At 37.9% G+C, this 17,460-nt stretch overlaps 2 protein-coding genes across 14 annotated transcripts; both read right to left on the bottom strand.

Annotated features, from left to right (window-relative positions):
- Positions 1-1,157: 1,157 nt before the first annotated feature.
- On the bottom strand, positions 1,158-10,211 carry LOC140004282 (E3 ubiquitin-protein ligase UPL4-like). Of its 6 annotated transcripts, none has more exons than XM_072052093.1 (18): positions 9,832-10,211; positions 8,446-9,094; positions 8,169-8,279; positions 7,942-8,058; positions 7,695-7,853; positions 7,441-7,602; positions 6,691-6,843; positions 6,444-6,565; positions 5,224-6,337; positions 5,016-5,102; positions 3,197-4,423; positions 2,868-3,095; positions 2,674-2,778; positions 2,258-2,338; positions 2,073-2,141; positions 1,857-1,985; positions 1,683-1,766; positions 1,158-1,579 (listed from the first exon to the last, which is right to left on the bottom strand). In XM_072052093.1, exons 2-18 carry the CDS (start codon positions 9,055-9,057, stop codon positions 1,514-1,516), a joined length of 4,626 nt encoding a protein of 1,541 aa, XP_071908194.1. In that variant the 5' UTR covers positions 9,058-9,094; positions 9,832-10,211; the 3' UTR covers positions 1,158-1,513. The 6 variants fall into 6 exon arrangements, with proteins under 6 accessions (XP_071908194.1, XP_071908198.1, XP_071908195.1 ...); XM_072052097.1 differs by lacking the exon at positions 2,258-2,338 and adding an exon at positions 9,684-9,749 and having other exon boundaries at positions 3,197-4,420; positions 9,832-9,940; XM_072052094.1 differs by having other exon boundaries at positions 3,197-4,420; positions 9,823-9,909.
- A 2,445-nt stretch (positions 10,212-12,656) lies between these two features.
- On the bottom strand, positions 12,657-17,460 carry LOC113691681 (nuclear transcription factor Y subunit B-10-like). 8 transcript variants are annotated; one of them, XR_011815667.1, is made up of 8 exons: positions 17,134-17,456; positions 16,626-16,864; positions 16,073-16,202; positions 15,710-15,787; positions 15,532-15,582; positions 13,920-13,977; positions 13,141-13,191; positions 12,657-12,978 (listed from the first exon to the last, which is right to left on the bottom strand). XR_011815667.1 is itself a non-coding variant. In XM_072052090.1 (7 exons), the coding sequence occupies exons 2-6, from the start codon at positions 16,853-16,855 to the stop codon at positions 13,180-13,182; spliced, it is 501 nt and encodes a 166-aa protein (XP_071908191.1). In that variant the 5' UTR covers positions 16,856-16,864; positions 17,134-17,457; the 3' UTR covers positions 12,657-12,978; positions 13,141-13,179. The 8 variants fall into 8 exon arrangements, 5 of the variants coding, with proteins under 5 accessions (XP_071908191.1, XP_071908192.1, XP_071908189.1 ...); XR_011815666.1 differs by lacking the exon at positions 13,141-13,191 and having other exon boundaries at positions 17,134-17,455; XM_072052090.1 differs by lacking the exon at positions 13,920-13,977 and having other exon boundaries at positions 17,134-17,457.

The following is a 17,460-nucleotide window of genomic DNA, read 5'->3' as shown; positions in this document are numbered from 1 at the left end:
AATTGAGTGTTGGGTTAATTTTAGATTGGGTAATAAAAACCCATACCTATTTTGGGTGGGTTTGGGTAATTATGTTGAGTACCCATTACCCAACTTAAAAAACAAATAAACCTCCACCACCACCAGCTTCGTACCTTTACTCTTTAGCAAATCCACGAAGAGTTCTGTCTTTCTTGCTAACAACGATTTCAATCAAAATAAACAAATTTATGTCTTTTTGGGTAATTTTCGTATGTACTTTTAGCCTTTTACGTTTGGTGATCTTGAGCTCCTAAGCCTCGAGGAGTACTTCTCTCTAATGTCCAAAAATCCAGGATTGAAATATTGAGTATTTAGGCAGCTTCAGTTCTCAGTTCAACAGATTTTTTCTTTTTCGTTCATTGCTTTAATTTGGAAGCTACAACCTGTATGGATAATTCTAAATATGTGCCATATGAACATGGTTGTTCGAATATTTTTGTGATTAGGTATTCTTCTTGTTGCTTTTGAAAATTTTTTGTATGTAAAAATATATTTAAGAGAATTTATGTATCAAAATCTAATTAATATATTGGGTCATATTTGGGTCATGGGTTTGAGATGACCCAAAATGACCCAACCCAAAAGTAACCCAATTTAAAGTTGGACGGGTTGGGTATAACCCATTTAAATAAAAACCCAATATTAACCCACCCAAAATCGCCCAACCCGCCCAATTGCCAGGTCTAATCAAAATGGAAAGAAGAAACGTTCAAATAGCTTCCTCTTTTAACAGTCAAGGAAATCAGGTGTGCCATCGCCCTGCCGGTCTCGCAATTGTCAATGAAAAGAAGGACGCTAGGTATGCCAGGGCACGGCACGGCAGTGCAAAACTGGTTTGGCAACCACCTTTGTAACCTGGTTAGCCCCCGATTGACTTTTCAGAAAGTTCTAACACCTGTTGTCCTTGTACGATATTTGGGAGCACTAAATGCAGACCCTTGGGTAGCAGTACCAGCTTTCTTCATCCTCCATAACTACCATGACTATTTCGATCATCTACTGCTCAGTAGGGCGATAATTTTGTGGAGGGGTATATTAAAATCTCTGGAGACACAAAGCTACACACGCTCCATCACAAGCATCACAATCATCATCAGAGGTGTCGATACTTGAAAACTGATACTACACCGTAGAGCTAATAATCAATAATGTTCAAATATTTTCGGGATGAATTAAAATTCAAAGGTATCTGATATTTAAGCACACCTCAGTGCTATACATGGATAATTACAGAGGATATGAACACTAACCTACTCTAATTCCTTAAAAACCACACCGCTTCCCTGTATAATTTACAGCTCGAACTAAACAATCAGAATCAACTCGCTAGCGTATTATCGCGTGAAGCTGGAGCTTCCCCTTGAGCCCATCCCAATAAGCTCCCCCAACCACACACTGTCTAATACCTACCAAGTCACCTTATGTACACCTGCGCCACGTATGTGAGAATATTCACATCTGCTACCTACCTTGTCTGCCTGCCCATAAGAGGCTATGAGAGGTGGAAAGAGCCTTGTCCTTCTGTTGTGGCATACAGAAGCTTCTCTTTCATCCGTTCCTGCAAAATACCGAGACGAGAGTATATTTAGATAGTTTAGCAGCAAGTAATTTGACACAGAAGAACCAAAAAAGGATAGAGCGACAAAAGTAAGGTCAAGGACTTTTGATGAGTAAGGTGGCAGCTTCAGGTAATTTGCACAGGTCATCACGCTTGGCAAGTCAGTGTCAACCCATTTGCTACAATGCTGTCAGGAGAAAAATAGAAATGCAATAACTTCAGCTGTTCAGAAGCTGAAAACAGAAAATGCGATGTAAAGAATAATTTTTCTACAGACCTTGCGGACAATAGTCAATTTTGGGTTGAGAGATGCCAGCCCCCCAGAAGGGAGCCGAGGTGCTCCTGTCACAAACCTCAAGAATGATCTCTGCTGCTCATAGTTGAACTCTTGTATAATTTGCAGAAACTGTGAAGTTGAGAACCGAGTAATTTACACATACAGAACGAAATAAAACAACTTAAAACAATGGATGAGGGGGGAAATGCTACTGACATTCAGGATAGGAGGACTACTAGCAGTATACCCATGATCAAATTTGATGTGGTCCACAAGCGCATTTGACTGTACTTCAACCAAAAAAAAGACAAAATTCAAGAAAGTAGAGTTTAGTGGTAATGCAAGACAGTGAACTTTAAAAGCGTTACTAATAAAAATAAAAAAAAAACTAAAGCACATACATCCCAAAGCTCACGCTCCCCACATAATAAGCGCTCTAATTCACCTTCAGTGAACACCTGAAGGTGTCTGATGGGGAAAACCTGAATAATAAAAAAATAATAACAGTAACATCTCTAATTGGAAATAAAGGTCAGACATGAAAAAAATTATTAGCGCCGAACTTAGAACACTAATGACATCATTTTTCCAACCAAAATAAGCGAACTGGTTTGCTATAATATGTTATCAAGCTTGATCAATGGCCAATTAACCAGCAATAGGCAAAAAAGGAGTACAAGAAAAATGTGCAAGGTCACAAACTAGTACTCCAATTATAACCTGCCATTTGTGACACAAAAAGTACTTATTTGTTTTTCCTTCTTGATACCTAGGGAAGTACAATTCATGAGCATATTGATCCAAAAAAGGTATTTACCTGATCAAAACCTGACTTAAAAGCTTCTACTTGTCTGGAAATCCCTGTTCTTATGGTAGCATCGACAACAAACGAAATGTACTCCTGTAGGTTTGACATCTTCACCTGAGATAAGTGGACAACTCAAATATGAAATCTATCAGTTAAAAACCACTTCCAGAAACTCAACCAACCACACATTCTTGCAAACTAACCATTTTTGAGTCAGAAACAGACTCAGGCACATAATCTGGATACCCCGGAAGGCTAAAGTCAAGGCAAAGATCCTCAATTCTTGTGCCGTGGAAGAAGTCCAAATCCATAGATGATTTTCCCGGACTAATAGATTCTAAATACCTCTTTCTCTCAATAAGAGCCTGAAATTCCAAAAGAGCTCTACCAAGTTCAACATCAAAGGACTGGATGTCATAAACCGTGAGTTCCTGTTTTAAACAGTGAAAGGTTAAACTTAATACAAGAAACTTTCTATAATTAAGTAAAGAAAACAAGCCACTAGACAACCATCAAAATAGTAGGAAGATACCTTCCCAAGGATGAGTTTATAGAAGGCCTTGGAAAAAGGAAGATCCAAAACTCTTCCATCTTGAAGAGCCTTACCCACTATTTGCCCCAAAAGGACAAACTTTTTGGTCACTTCAGAAAACTGTATGCCATTAGATATGTCCACCCCAGGTGACCAAGGACGAGGAAAAAGTCCCAATGGAGACACCAAAATCTTAGAATTATCAGCCTCCGAGCCATTGATGCAACTACTTGCTGCGTGATCTTCCCTCCACAAGCACAGGCCACCCTTCTGAAACTCAAAACTGACCAACGTGTAGAACTCTAGTGTTGGACCAAGACCAGTTCCAACTTCATCATTGTATTCCACCTCCAGGACTACCCTTTGATGTGCATGGAGATTCATCATCTGGGCAGCAGAGTCAATAATTCTGTCTCGGTGAACCAAAAACTTTTTACGAGGATAGCTGCCACTATTTTGCCTCATGCCATTGATGCCACCTACATCGTCATTATATGATACATGGTGTCTAACTGCAGGCTGGCCAAATGCAGCTAGACGAAAATATTTGCATCTTGCCTCAAATCCAAATAAAAAGGGACACGAAGCCATTAACTGGGAACACCACGATGGCATGCCCCCAACAGACACTGCTAAAGGATCACGCATCTGCTGTTCTAATTTTTCTGTGAGCTTACTATTCACAAACTCACTCTGGGAAACACCAAAAGCTTCAACCTCCCAGTCATACAAATTATCAATTTGGCATTTCAAAAAACTATTCATTCTATCGCGAGACATCACATGATATCTTAACCTGTTCATGCCTTCCAAACTCTTGAGCAGACATATCATATCATAAGTTGGACTAAACTTATTGAGATCAGCAAAATCCGAATAAAAGATGTCAGAGAAAAAAGAAACGCACTGGCAGCTTCGTGTAGCTTTGTCTGATGAAGAAAAATCATTACCCTGAAAACTAGACTGTTCAGCTAAGTTATTCTTAGGATTGACAGCTTTTCTGTAAGAAATTTTGTACACTTGACTCCACAATTTACTACTCAAAGAACTATCAATTTCTTCTTTCAATTGTTGCTGGATGATGGCTTGATAGAGTGTCAAGCGATGGTCCAACTGCTGCCCTTCTAAGTTAAAAAACAATTTTGGTGAGGAATCTTCATTTTTGCTGCATCCATGACTGTCTGTACTTTTGTTAACAGATCCTTCTTGCTCTTGCTCCACAGTCTCCTTAGCATCAGATGAGAAAGCAAAATGAGTATACATCTTAACAGGAAGGGGCAAATTCAACGAAATCCAAATGTGCAAAGCCGCTAGGAGGACATCAGAATACAACTCAATAATCAAGCAGAGAAATTTCTAAGACAACGAAGTGAATATGCAAGCTTTGTCAAGTGGAACCCAGTGAAGGACCTTCAGATAAATTTCAAATCAATCAATGTCAAAATTTTGTTCTCTTTAATGTGTTGTGGGGAATACCACATGCTAAAAGTTCATGCATTTATCAGAGGGAAAAAAAAAAGCTCCACCTGCAGAGATAATTGTTTATACAGGTGCCATGAGAAATCAAGCATTTCTCAGTAAAATTAGAGGTTCCAAAATGAACCAATCTCACTGCAGTCCACATGTTGCCCATAGAAAATGATGTTGACTAAAAAGATGCACTTACAAAATAACTTAAAATGCATCTCAACTAGATGGTTAGAGCACTTCAAGTCATTACTTAAGGATAATAGAAGGATTCTTATCTCAATTGGCTCATACAATTTAACATTCAAATTAAAAAAACTGTAAAAAAGTTATTCACAGCAAATAAACTCACATTATCCAAGTCTTTCAAATCCGCTGAATTCACAAGATTATCACCAACACTGGCTATTTCTCCCGTGCCAGAGAAAGATCTCTCTTCCTGTCAGAATTCAAAATGATGAGTTAGGACTAGCATGTGAATCTGTGAGCAAAAACATTCACAAAGGAGGAGATGAAAATAAAGCTAACACTCAGTTTAAAATGATTATAAACAAGAGTACCTGCATTTCATTTGCATGACTTAACATGCTATTTGATTCCACACTATCGAGACTTCTGCTTCGAAAAGACGAACTCTCCTCCAGGGTGGCCGATTTTGCTTGCTCACTTTTGTTTACACTCACCTTTGACCACATGTATCCATCGATTGCAGTCAAGGTTGAGAAGGGGTCGACATTTACAACATCCTTTAAATAATCTCCCAGAAATACATCTTCCTCTCCCTTCACAAACTGAACTTTCAGACAAGGATATGAAGTGCCCCGTCCATGTGGAACAGTGGCATAGGAACTTCTAACCCTGGATGAGTGGCTCAAGATGACAGGAAATGTTTCCAAGGAAGCCAGCGAGCTCTGTAATCTACGGACCAAAGCAGGAAGAGGAAGGTCCGCAATATGTGGGTCTCGAAAAGACAAAAGTAAATTTCCTAACAACTCAAATCTTTTCTCTACAATGCACAGCTGACAGCATGCCCCATCAACACCAGCCTTCCTTTCCATATATTGCCCGTTAGATAGGTAATTAAGCAATGACTTCGCAATTCCACTCTCAACAAACTCAAAAGTGGAAATGGGATCTTTTCCAGCAAGAACTGACATAATCTCCAACAATATACAATAGAACTCTTCTTCATGTTGTTCAGAAATTGTGTCATTCATGTGTGTGTTCACCAGATCAGCCAATACAGAAGATAAAGTTTTAAGCTTCTGCAAAATATCTGTCAGTCCTTTCTCAGGGTTAATGGCCTCTGTTGCAAAATAACTGGTCTTTATATGCTCTGCGAGATTCCTAATGGAATCCTTGTCAAGCTTGCAAGTTAAAGTCCTCGAAATCGTTGGACACTGACCAGTATCAAAAGCAAAACATAGGCATCTAGCATCCCTTGAAGCTGATTTTTGGCTTGCATCGTCAGAGTACTCCATGGCGCTTAATGTAGAAAACATAAACTGCGACGACCTTTTTGGGGATAAAAGTGAATCAACAGCAAAGCAGACACCTTCCTTTATAAAAGAATCCAATAAACCATCAGGCAGCTTTTGCAGAAGTGTCTCAACAACTTGAAGTGCTAATAGAAGCACGTGATGATCCTTCCTGGTAAACACTCCTGCCAAGAAACTGAGACAAAACCACAGCAATATTGTCAGGGTGGCCGATAGATGAATTGTGGACATTAAGTAAAATACCAAAAAAAAAAAAAAAAGGATAAAGTTCCTTTTTGAACCTTGAGATGTTGCTGCTTTGAAGGAAGTCTAGAAGCATGTCGGATTTGCTGAAATAAACTAACTTCTTGATAACGGATAAACATCCATAACAAACGTATAAATTCACACCAGAATTAACCACCTGCTTGAGCATGAAGAAAACTAGTAAATAACCCCAGAGATCAGGTAAATGAAGAAAACTAGAGGACACAAGGAAGTAGAAAACAGTCAAATAAATTTATAAAAAAAAAAAAAAAAAAAACCTACCCGGATCAGAACAGGAAGTAAATCCAACCCAAACCTTTGCATGAGATCAGGTCGACTAGTCAAGAATGCTTCCTTGTCTGAAGCTAGTGGATTATCCTGCTCTCTGGTGGTGGCAGGAAGAAGCTCATTCAGCAACTTCAAAACTTCATGCACCTAAGAGTAAGTTGGTAACAATACATTTATTTTTTTTAACAGAACACAATACATTTGATTCTACTTGCATAGTAAAAGTCAAGACATCCAGGAAAAAGACCATATTCATATAAAGTTCAAACAGCTATATTCCCATCACATAAGACAAGCCCACAATAATGACATATCCTCCAAGTCCCAAATTCGACAATGGACTCAGATGGCACATGTTCATAGCATGAAGACCTTTGATATCACAATAGTGCAACCAGAAAAAGATATTTTACCAATTACAGACATGAGGTCCATACAAATTGAATGCTTCAAGAAAAATGTCTTATCAAAGATATATATCCACAGAGTTTTATGCAGCTTAGTCAGCAGCTACAGAAAAGGGCCTATCAAACTCAACCAGTGGGAGAAAAGGGCCAAGTAGCAGGCTAATGTCATCCTACGACATTAGGCTAAATAGTTCCATTCAAAATACTACTACATGTCTGACAAACAGGAAATGAAGGATAAATAGACATACTTCCATACCATGGATAAAGAAATTGAAAAGGATGTATCCACTTCTTTTAGATGAAGTTCAACGCTAGTAAGCCTTTGAATGTTTACCTGATTGCATTGCCCATCAACCATTGCATTAAAAGGCATGCCATGTGCGAGGTCATATCTAGACACTATATCCTGCAATACGCTGCTTACATTAATCTCAAAAAGAGTCCTGACAGCAACAATAGAACCAGATGCCAGTCTGGCAAGCAATCCTATCAAACCCTGCAGGTCAATAAGTAAAAGATAGACTCGGCAAGATTACACAAATGAAGAACAATTCAAAGAAGAAATAATGCTTAAGACTTTAAACTTACAAGATATATCGGGGGGGACAATGAAGTTCGACTATTCAAGTTTATGAGATCCGTGGCTTGTTGAACCAGCCCATGTTTACAAAGTTCATCCAGCATATCAGAGCTGTGGCATACTCTTTCCGTTATTTTAATCAAGCAAGTAGAAACACTCTCAACAAGCTGAAAAATCAGATGACAGTGTAAAGTTTCTGAGAAGAAAAAAGTAATATATATGATCTTAAAAACACCAGTGAGCTTAATACAGTACCTGCCGATCCTCATATTGAAGAAGTTTGCACAATATCGGAACTGCATCCATGAATGGTGAAGGGCATTCAGAGGGAAGCTTCTTACATATATTTACCACAGTGGACAGTGCAACCCTCTGATGGCAATCACCCAAAAAAAGACAAAGTTGGTTATTAAAACTATGATCAACAGTGCAAAAATCTCTTAGATCATAACAAACCAACCATATTTTATCGACAACATTACCTGCACAATTGTTGAGAAGAAATCAATATAGTTTAAAACAGCCATAATTGCACCAGATTGCAAGCAAGCAAGTGGCTGCTCACGTGAAATTTTCTCCAATGCTTGCAAACACTATATATTGGGGTGTTGGGGGGGGGGAGAGAGAAAGAGATAGAGAACCAGAATCATATATCCACAAGAAAAATCATATGAGAAGCTCATGACAGTTACACAGAGCAGATGTCCAGTAAATTTTAATTGCAGTAGGAAACATAAAGATGCAAAGGTTTCAGCATACTTGTTCAGCTACATCTAAGTATTCGATGGCCAGCAATCTTTGACATAGAGCAGGAACCGCATCATGTCTAACCAGATAAGCTGAAGAGCGTGGATGAACATCACAAAAATAAGTTATAGCCCTAATGGCCAAAAGCATTATGTTGGGATTGCTCTCGTGCCTTGCCAATTTTACGAGGACTGGAGAGAATGAATCTGCCATTAGACCAGATAATGAACTATCGGTACAAAAAGCCAACAATTCACAGAGTTCGGTAAGGGCAGCTAACTGCCCTGATTCGTCATGGTCTTCATTTAAACTGGACAAGACTCTGTTGAACTTGGTTTGATCACCAGAAGATCCTCGCCTATAGTAATCGCGGTAGTTATTGTCCGAATCACAAGAGCCATATGCAGAGTCCCTCTCCCCTTCACCATCTGATCGGGCGGACCCTGAAGTTGCTGATGATGAATCCATATCAGCATCATGCGTTTCATGAGTCGAATTTGTTGGTGTTTGAATTGATGAATTTGATGTACTTGGTCGGAACTCCGACAAAGTACAGGCTCGCTTATCTGCCGGCAACTCATCAGCTGTTTCAGCTCTTTTATGACCACGATTTCCCATTTGCATTTGCAAATAATACTAGTAGTTTAGTCTACGTCGTTCCCTGCAGATATCCAAAATAATATCCATCAAGCCAAGCTCCTGTCTAACAGACAAAATCAGAATGCAAGAATTACCCGTACAACACCCCAAATGTTTAAAAACGTCAATAATTATATCACAGCCATCGAGAAATGCAACATAAGAAGCCAAAAAGCACGCTAAATTTTCAATCCAAAGAAAGTGCCAAAGGCATCCGTCTGCACCATGGAGGTATAAAGAAATATACTAAGGAAGAATGGAACAAATGAAGCAAAACAGAGTCAAGTAGAAGTTGCAGAGAGGATAATTACATTAATAATGAAAAACAGACAATTAATGAAGCGGGCCTGGAAAAAGACGGCGTATCATCGAGTTCACAAACAAGTACCAAGCTTGAATTATTCTGATCAAAGCAAAATAAGAACTGAAATTTGCTGTCAAACAACAAGTTCCCCGATTACATACTCATAGTAATGGTACCAACAATTTGAAGTATTGACCGAAACTACATGTTTCAACGAAGAGGAATGTACAGCGCGGCTTAGGTGCCTAATATTGATCGTGCCTCATTGAATCATCCTAGACAAACTATTATGAACATAAGATTCTACCTAGGGCTTTTTCCCGTTCAGTCATCCTTCTCTCTTTTTTTCTTTTTTGGCTTTTCTATTATTTCCCTGCGTTAAATACAACGAGATTACCAGTAGAAAGATGATTTTAAAAATTACGAGAATTATTTGCAGAGCGTACCGAACGTACAGTGGAAGAGTTGATGACGATGATGAAAACAGAGCACAATGGCCTCTTCTTCTGATGATGATTGTTAAAAAGAGCAATAAAGTAAGCATATATATAGTAGTGTGTATATATATATGAGACTCGGGACCCTACTTTAGAATTGTAGGCTGCTAGTACTCCATTTTTTTACTGCGCTCTCCGACGGTCCGACCCCGTTGCTTAAGTCGGTGGTGTGTTCATGGGAAGAAAACCCGTCTGTGACTTGGTTGGGATCATCAAAGCTTACGCACCCCTGGCCCTCCATGATCGACCAATCCTCACCTCTAGACTCTAGAGGTGTCTAGAGGTGGGGTCAGGAAGTGAGAATTCATGAGTGATATGTGTACGGCCCAGATAGAGTTTGGACCGACTTGTTGCTGGGGAGTATTTGTTGCCCGGGGGGGGGGGGGGGATGCATAATCAATCTTATCCACCAATCAATTAAATGGAATTAATTAAAATCGGAATTTTTTTTTCAATCACACTTGTCCGACTGAAATCGAATTTCTATTAACATTCATCAAATTAAATTGAGAGCGAAATTAAGGGTTTGTTTGGATAGTGTATTATTTGAAATATTATTTGGAATAACTATTGTAGTACTTTTTGTGATGTGATGTATGTGAGATAAAAAGGTAATTGAGAATATAAAAAGATAGGTTGAGAAATATGTTTATGATGCAAGCGAAATATTATTTGAGATAATTTGGGTATCCAAACACTCTAAATTTCGACAGTTTCTAATCATCACTTTCGTCTATCATGCAGATATCGATTTTGATTAATTGAAAAAAAAACAAAATTGATATATATGATTAATCGTTGTCGGTCCGATTTTTTTATGGATTCAGTCCAAAATTAAATAAATTAAACGAACTTATGCTCACCCCATACCAGCAGTTTTGCTACTATCAATAATATGACACTTTTGCTGCAGTTAGGGTTTTCTCGTATTGTTTCGTGATCGTGAATCGGCTGACGCATGGACTCCATGGACGCGATTGAGAAAATCACGCCATCTTCCTGTGAGATTGCTTTCGGATGAAGGAACGTAATACACTAGCAGCAAGAAGTAACGAAAATTGAGGTAATTATTAAAAAGAACAAAGGGTGGTAATGGGCCTAATGGCTCAAAAGCCTGGTAACTTCCTGACATATCGATAGGCCTGTAATCGCTGGACAGATGGAAAGTCTTCTTCTTCTTTTATTAATTGTTTTTTGTAAGTCTATCTTAAATCAAAAGATAAAAAATTATAAATTTTTAAATATGAAATGGTGGAACATAAATATTAGTGACGTTGATGTCTGGTGGTTAGTCCAAATGTACTTGAAACTTTTTTCAACAAAAACTACTATTCAGTGCTGTTCTTTTATTGTCCTCTCATTTTATTACGTGGTGCCATAATAAAGTTATTGAAGAAAAGTTCTTAAATTCACATTTCCCTAATAATTGATTTAGTATATCAACTACGATATAAATTAGGAGAAATGTAATGCTAAGTCAAATCATGCTTTCCACAAAAACAAATTTTTTTTTTTTTTATCAAAACTACCTTGAGGAAAATATAAACACGCGATTGTGTTTGGATAGGAAATCATTTGAAAAAATTATTTAAAATCACAATATAGCACCTTTTTTGAAATGATGCGTGTAAGATAAAAAAGGAATTGGCTTATATAAAGGTACTTCAAAAGTGCATTTATGATGCAAACAAAATAATATTTAAAAAAAGGAAGGCTAAATCACACTATAGGTTTTTTTTTTAAAAAAATAATGATTATGTAAGATAAAAAAAGTAATTGAGAGTAATGCATGATTTAAATGAAATTAGTTGGAAAGAATTCGTTTTATGCTTTTATGGAATCTTTCCATCTTTAGGGATTTTATTGGATTGACAAGAATAATTAAACGAATACTAAAGAATGTGAATTAGTTAAAATAGTTAAATAGACTAGTATACGTGGCACATCAAGTTTGTGTGAAATTACTAAGCTTTAAAATTTTTTTTGTAAATAAATATTAGTGAAATTTTGTTTTACGTGATATAATTTTATTCGAGTTTGAATAAATTTTCTATTTTTTTACTAATTTAGGTTTGCTTTACTAATTTTCCCTTATTTGAAAAGCAAAGTCAAAAAGGTGGAGACACTGCTGCAAACCAAAATGTGCTTTCCTTTTTGTAGCGTAATGTTCATTATCCAATTGGCCTTTATAACTTTTTTTTTTCTTAGCAGTGAAGAGGTGAAATTTATCCTTTAATTCCTAGAGTCCAGACCCAAACTGCTAGATCAAAACCTCCTTAGCAATTAACCTTTATATCTTGATTTGTCTCTCTCCCTTTCTCATCTGGGTGCCTTTAAAATCTGCTTCTAGCTTAACCCTCGTTCAAATACCATGGCAAACACGGGGAACAAAGAACTGAAAGCATAATTGGCGTTTAAAAAAATAAAAAAATTAAACTGGCTAAAGATAACATGACGATCATAAATGGCCGAAAAAGTGATTCCCTTGAGACGTTCTCGAGTGGACAAGAATATGCTTCAAGACAAGAAAACGTTGCGGAAACCGGCAAGCGCAACACAATTTTCAATCGATTTGCTATTTTTTCCATGTTAAAATTCCTTATAAAGCGTTCCATCAACGCAGTCCCGCGTCCGAAGACTTGCGGGTCAAAATAAACCGGTTTTGAACACTCACTAAACACACCCCCGCAGGCGGAGTAAGCAAACATAAGCGATCCTGAGAGGTTCCCCATGGGTCTCATTCAATAATAATAAAAAAAAAGGTCTCTACCGGAAAAAAAAAATGAAGAAGAAAAGGTTAAATTGATCTTTGAAAGAGAAACAGGATACCACATCTCTTACAAAAGCCCACAAAGTTCATAGCTCTATAAATAAATAATCAGAGACCTACTTGAAAAGCACCAGAGACGTACATTTAACCAGAATACAGTACTGACACAGGAAAGCTAAAACCAGTTGTTACAATCAGTTCACAGTAAAAGGTTACATGTATTTATCTCAAGAACTCCAAAGACGACTTCTAAGCACATTAACAAATGATCAAACAAACAAACGCAAAATCTACTCCATGCCTTGCATTTGGATCATTACATTCTGACCTCGCCACTGCAAATTCAAACCAATACCATAAGCACCATTGAAAAGTTCATATATAATTTTCCATGAAGAAAGCACTAGACATGCGGACTTCATACAAAAGCCATAATATCTCATGACACTACAATAAAGTGGATACTAACATTATTAAGAACGAAAGTCATTACTAACCCTTGAGATATAATGAAGTTGATTAATTAAGAACGAACATTATCCATTTATCTGAAATTTCAAAGACAGAATGAACATCAGTTCCGCTGACAAAGACATTGTCATGTCACCATCCATTGCTTAGACGTTTTACACACCTACTAAGCAAGAGTTATTTTCCTTTCCTACTTCCTTTGCCCTCTCCAAGTTTGATACATTAGGCATTGATGTATGGTGATATGATGGATCCGTTAAAACAGTAAATTGGCTGGAATTTATCTATCTACAGCACTTTCTAGGGCATATGACATACATCTAGCACTTATCAACGGCACGAAAAGGCTCATAGGCTGTCGTATAGATGCTCAAAATGCCATTCGAATTTTAAGACTCAGAACCTAAATCCACACGTATGCATATGCAGCCACTACAAAGCAACAGCCAACACAAAAAACCAAGAGGTAAGCTCCCTTATCTTGCTCCCCACAATTTTGGAGCTTTTCATGCCTGTAATAAGCAATAAGAAGAAAATAAACACATGAAACCTTCTGAATTTCATGGAACCAATAAGTTTATGCAGCTTCAAGACATGGTAGGAAAGCAATAGTTACATAACATGAAGAGAAATGTTGAGCCCTGCACATGTAACATTGCCAGAGATCCAAAAGGATTAGGCACATGGCTTGATTATCATTAAGTAAAATCAAAGTGCTTAATCATCCCATCAATAAAGTAAAGAAGGAATCAGCTGGACAAAAAGAAAAGTACTCATTTAGGTACAGTTAAAACTCCTTCGCTACCTTGGCTAAATTTCACTGGGGAGAAGAATTGGATGGTTATTCCCATCAAGCAACACTACTGCAAAAGATAAGAAGCATCACATATATGATACAAGACAAATTTAAATTCTCCGTAGAAAAAATAATCAGAATTTTCTTTTTCTTTTTAATTTTTGATGGACCAGAAACTGCAGAATGCATCACTCCATGAGCCATAATAACTATTCATTCCCATGGTGCTTTTAAATCAAACAACAAACACAGATAGAAAGCAAGATACCAACACCATTCCCCACCCTTTACAAGCATTTGTGCCGCCACCACCTTCAACCACTCAGTTCTCCAACAACAGTACTGACACCATCACCAACACAACCAATAAACCCGGCCACCATCAATTTCTACCACATCCATATTGACCATCACAGAAAACACAAGATAATTTCCTCTTTTTTTTTTCTGTGATAAGTTTGGTGAAGACATTTATAAGCCATAACAGACCAATTGCACAAACAGAAATACCAATATAAGTCATATACATAGGTATAGTAACTCCTTGCCTCCTGTCTCATATCAGATAGTATCTTGATAAGTGCCCAATCCTAAAAGGCATCCATATATAACCACAATGCCAAATCTCATCCACTTTCACATCTACGCATGAGCAATTTTGTAATATTTTACATGATTTGTAAACTATTTCACTTTTGTAAAAGTTTTATAGTTCACTTAAGAGCACGCTTTACAGCCTCAACTTTCTCTCTTAATCATTGTAAAGTCCAAGTTTTTCCAAGAAAATGAATGCACTTAATTACTGGGAAATCCTACAATGAATTTATGTGCATATTTTGAATTACATATCATACCAAACAGCAAACATAGCATGTAAAGCTTGGTGTATCCACAGCATGTAACATTTGGTGTGGCTATGTCTATATAGCATTATTTACATGTCTACATTTTATGAAGTTATGATTCTGAGGAAGTACACCTTTCAACAACTAATTGCAAATGTCAAGCCTTATGCTGGCTCTAGAAATAAGCACACAGAAGAGGAGGCCAAATTCGAGTCATATGCAAGACATTGAGAAAAGGCTTTTCTGCTCATTAACTGCATGAAGCAAACTTACCCACAAATTATTATATAAATAAATAAGACAAAAAATAGAAAATTGCATGAAGGGAACCATATCAATGATATATACACAGACAGACACACGCCAAATACATGGGCTATCTTTTACCCCCTCAAAAATTAACAGTACATAGAAATATACCCAACCAAAATATAGACTATAACTGAAAAGATTAACATTTTTTGACAATAAAAATATATAATTTCAATGCCACAGGAACTATACAAGAACTTAACCAATGAAAAACAATTCCAGAGCAAGTAGCTGAAGTACATGCACCAAGTAGCAGTTGGATGTACTGGCCATATTGAAACATGAAACTCTCAATGATGCATGTGATGTGAACGTAGTTTCCCATTTACATGCTGAATTTGGCAGCAGCAAGAAGTTTCCATTTAGCTTATGCATACTTTTATGGTTTCAACAGATGCATGAGTTTATTAAGTTAATCTATGTGCAAGTAAATGAGAGAGAGAGAGAGAGAGAGAGAGAGAGACCTGAGAACTTCCATAATTCATGCCTTGAGAAAATGAACCCTGATGAGCAAGCTGAACACAGCACAGGGTATGTCGGTAAATTTTCCACACAATGTGTTGCACAGGCATTAAAAAACAAACAGCAAGCAAACCAGAGGAAGCTAGAGATAGAATTATGTTCCACATTGGCAATACCAACCTGGGGACTAGGCCCAAGTTGCACACCATCTCTTTTAGCAGACCCGTCTGCACCCTTTGCTGACCCCTTTGTATCACCCTATAATGCACAGAAAACAAGAGAAATCCACCATAAAAGAAAACAAGCCACAGTTACCAGTAAACAAGGTAGAAGAACAAAAAGTACAGAATAATTTTTTAAAAAAGCAAAAAAAAAAAAAATTTAAGAGTCATTTACCTCCATCTGCAACAGCAAATTGGAACAATAACAGAAGAAAACAAAAATTATCAGTCACTAACTGCTCATAAGAATGCTTGTACAAGGTAATATGAAACTGACAAAGCAAACCATGTTAAGCAAAGGTACGAGAAGAAAGATGAGTACCTCTCTATATCTAGTCAAGTAAACCTTGAGAGGATCAATATACTCTTCAAAACCTAGAGTTGCCATTGCCCACAGCAGATCATCTCCATTAATAGTCTTTCGCTTCTCCCTCTGGCACTTATCACTTGCCCTAACATTTGAACCACCATAACTCTTTCAATCAACTTATGCGGTGGATACACACAAATGTACAAATAGTAACATGGATCGGGCTAGACAAGTACCAAAACAGAAGTATAAACATTATGGGAAATCTAAATCACAGAGAGAAGAGAGCAGTATATCATACGAGTTCATGTAAACCTAGGTAACGAATCAGGAAAATCCACTTCCAGACTCGTAGGTAGGTAGCTAAGTTTTTTAGACCAGCCGAAGTAGCCATGGGGACAACGAATGTGTAAAAGTAACTGATTTTTCATGACAAAAAGGAGGCTATGGAGATGCAACAAGAAGCTCCAGATTAGCCAAGGATGATCCGCATTCGGCTTAAACTACGGTAGGCAGAATAATGAACGAATACGAATAAAGAGAAGCATATAACAAAACGACGTACTCGCTGGTGATAAAGCTGATGAACTCGGAGACGCATTCCTGAACAGTCTCCTTGGCATCTTTAGCAATTTTACCGTTGGCCGGAAGTGCCTTCTTCATGATCCGACTAATATTGGCTATGGGAAGGAACCTATCTTGTTCCCGAACACCGGACCTTGGACTCTGGTCGCCGCTCTCGTGGCTCCCGCCGCCTGGACTCGCCGGAGTCCCACCCTGAGACGAATCAGCCATATCCAAACCCTAGCAGCGCACAACCTTAAAAAATCAAACCAAAAAAACCCTAGGTCTCGTTCATCCATAATGAGAATCCTACAGATACATCAAATTGCATGCATCTACATATCATTCACAGAGCGAGAAAGGAAGACACTGAAAACAGAGAGAAGGAGGGAGAGAAAGAGAGAGAGAGAGAGAGGGGAGGGATAGAAATTAGCACTGCAGCGGTTGAAGTGAAGAAGGTTGAATTGGGAGTTGGTGGAAAAAGAAAGAAGAGAGGAAAAGGTTGTTACCTGAGGGAGGAATGGAGAGTGAGGCTTTTATATATAGGGTGTAGAATTGGAGGAATAGATTATTTTGTTTTTGAGTTTGGGCGCGAGGGGAGGAGGGAAGGGTGATGAGGATGCAGGGAGAGGAGAGAGGGGAGATCGGACGCTGGAGAAGAAGGGAAAGAGGAGACGACTGAGATGAGAGGATTGGGATGGGCTTAGGTTTATCAACACCGTTGGTTGGTTGTTAGATGTCCTTGTAATTGAGGGCGGGGGAAAGAAGGGCGGGGGCGTCCCCTTTTTATCTCCTTTCCATTAGGAATTTAGGATTTGATTCTGCTGCTGCTGCTG

Source organism: Coffea arabica, chromosome 6c, assembly GCF_036785885.1.
Source record: "Coffea arabica cultivar ET-39 chromosome 6c, Coffea Arabica ET-39 HiFi, whole genome shotgun sequence".
NCBI classification, from domain to species: Eukaryota; Viridiplantae; Streptophyta; class Magnoliopsida; order Gentianales; family Rubiaceae; genus Coffea; species Coffea arabica.
The sequence above is the reverse complement of the archived record's forward strand: the minus strand, read 5'-3'. Positions and strand labels throughout refer to the sequence as shown.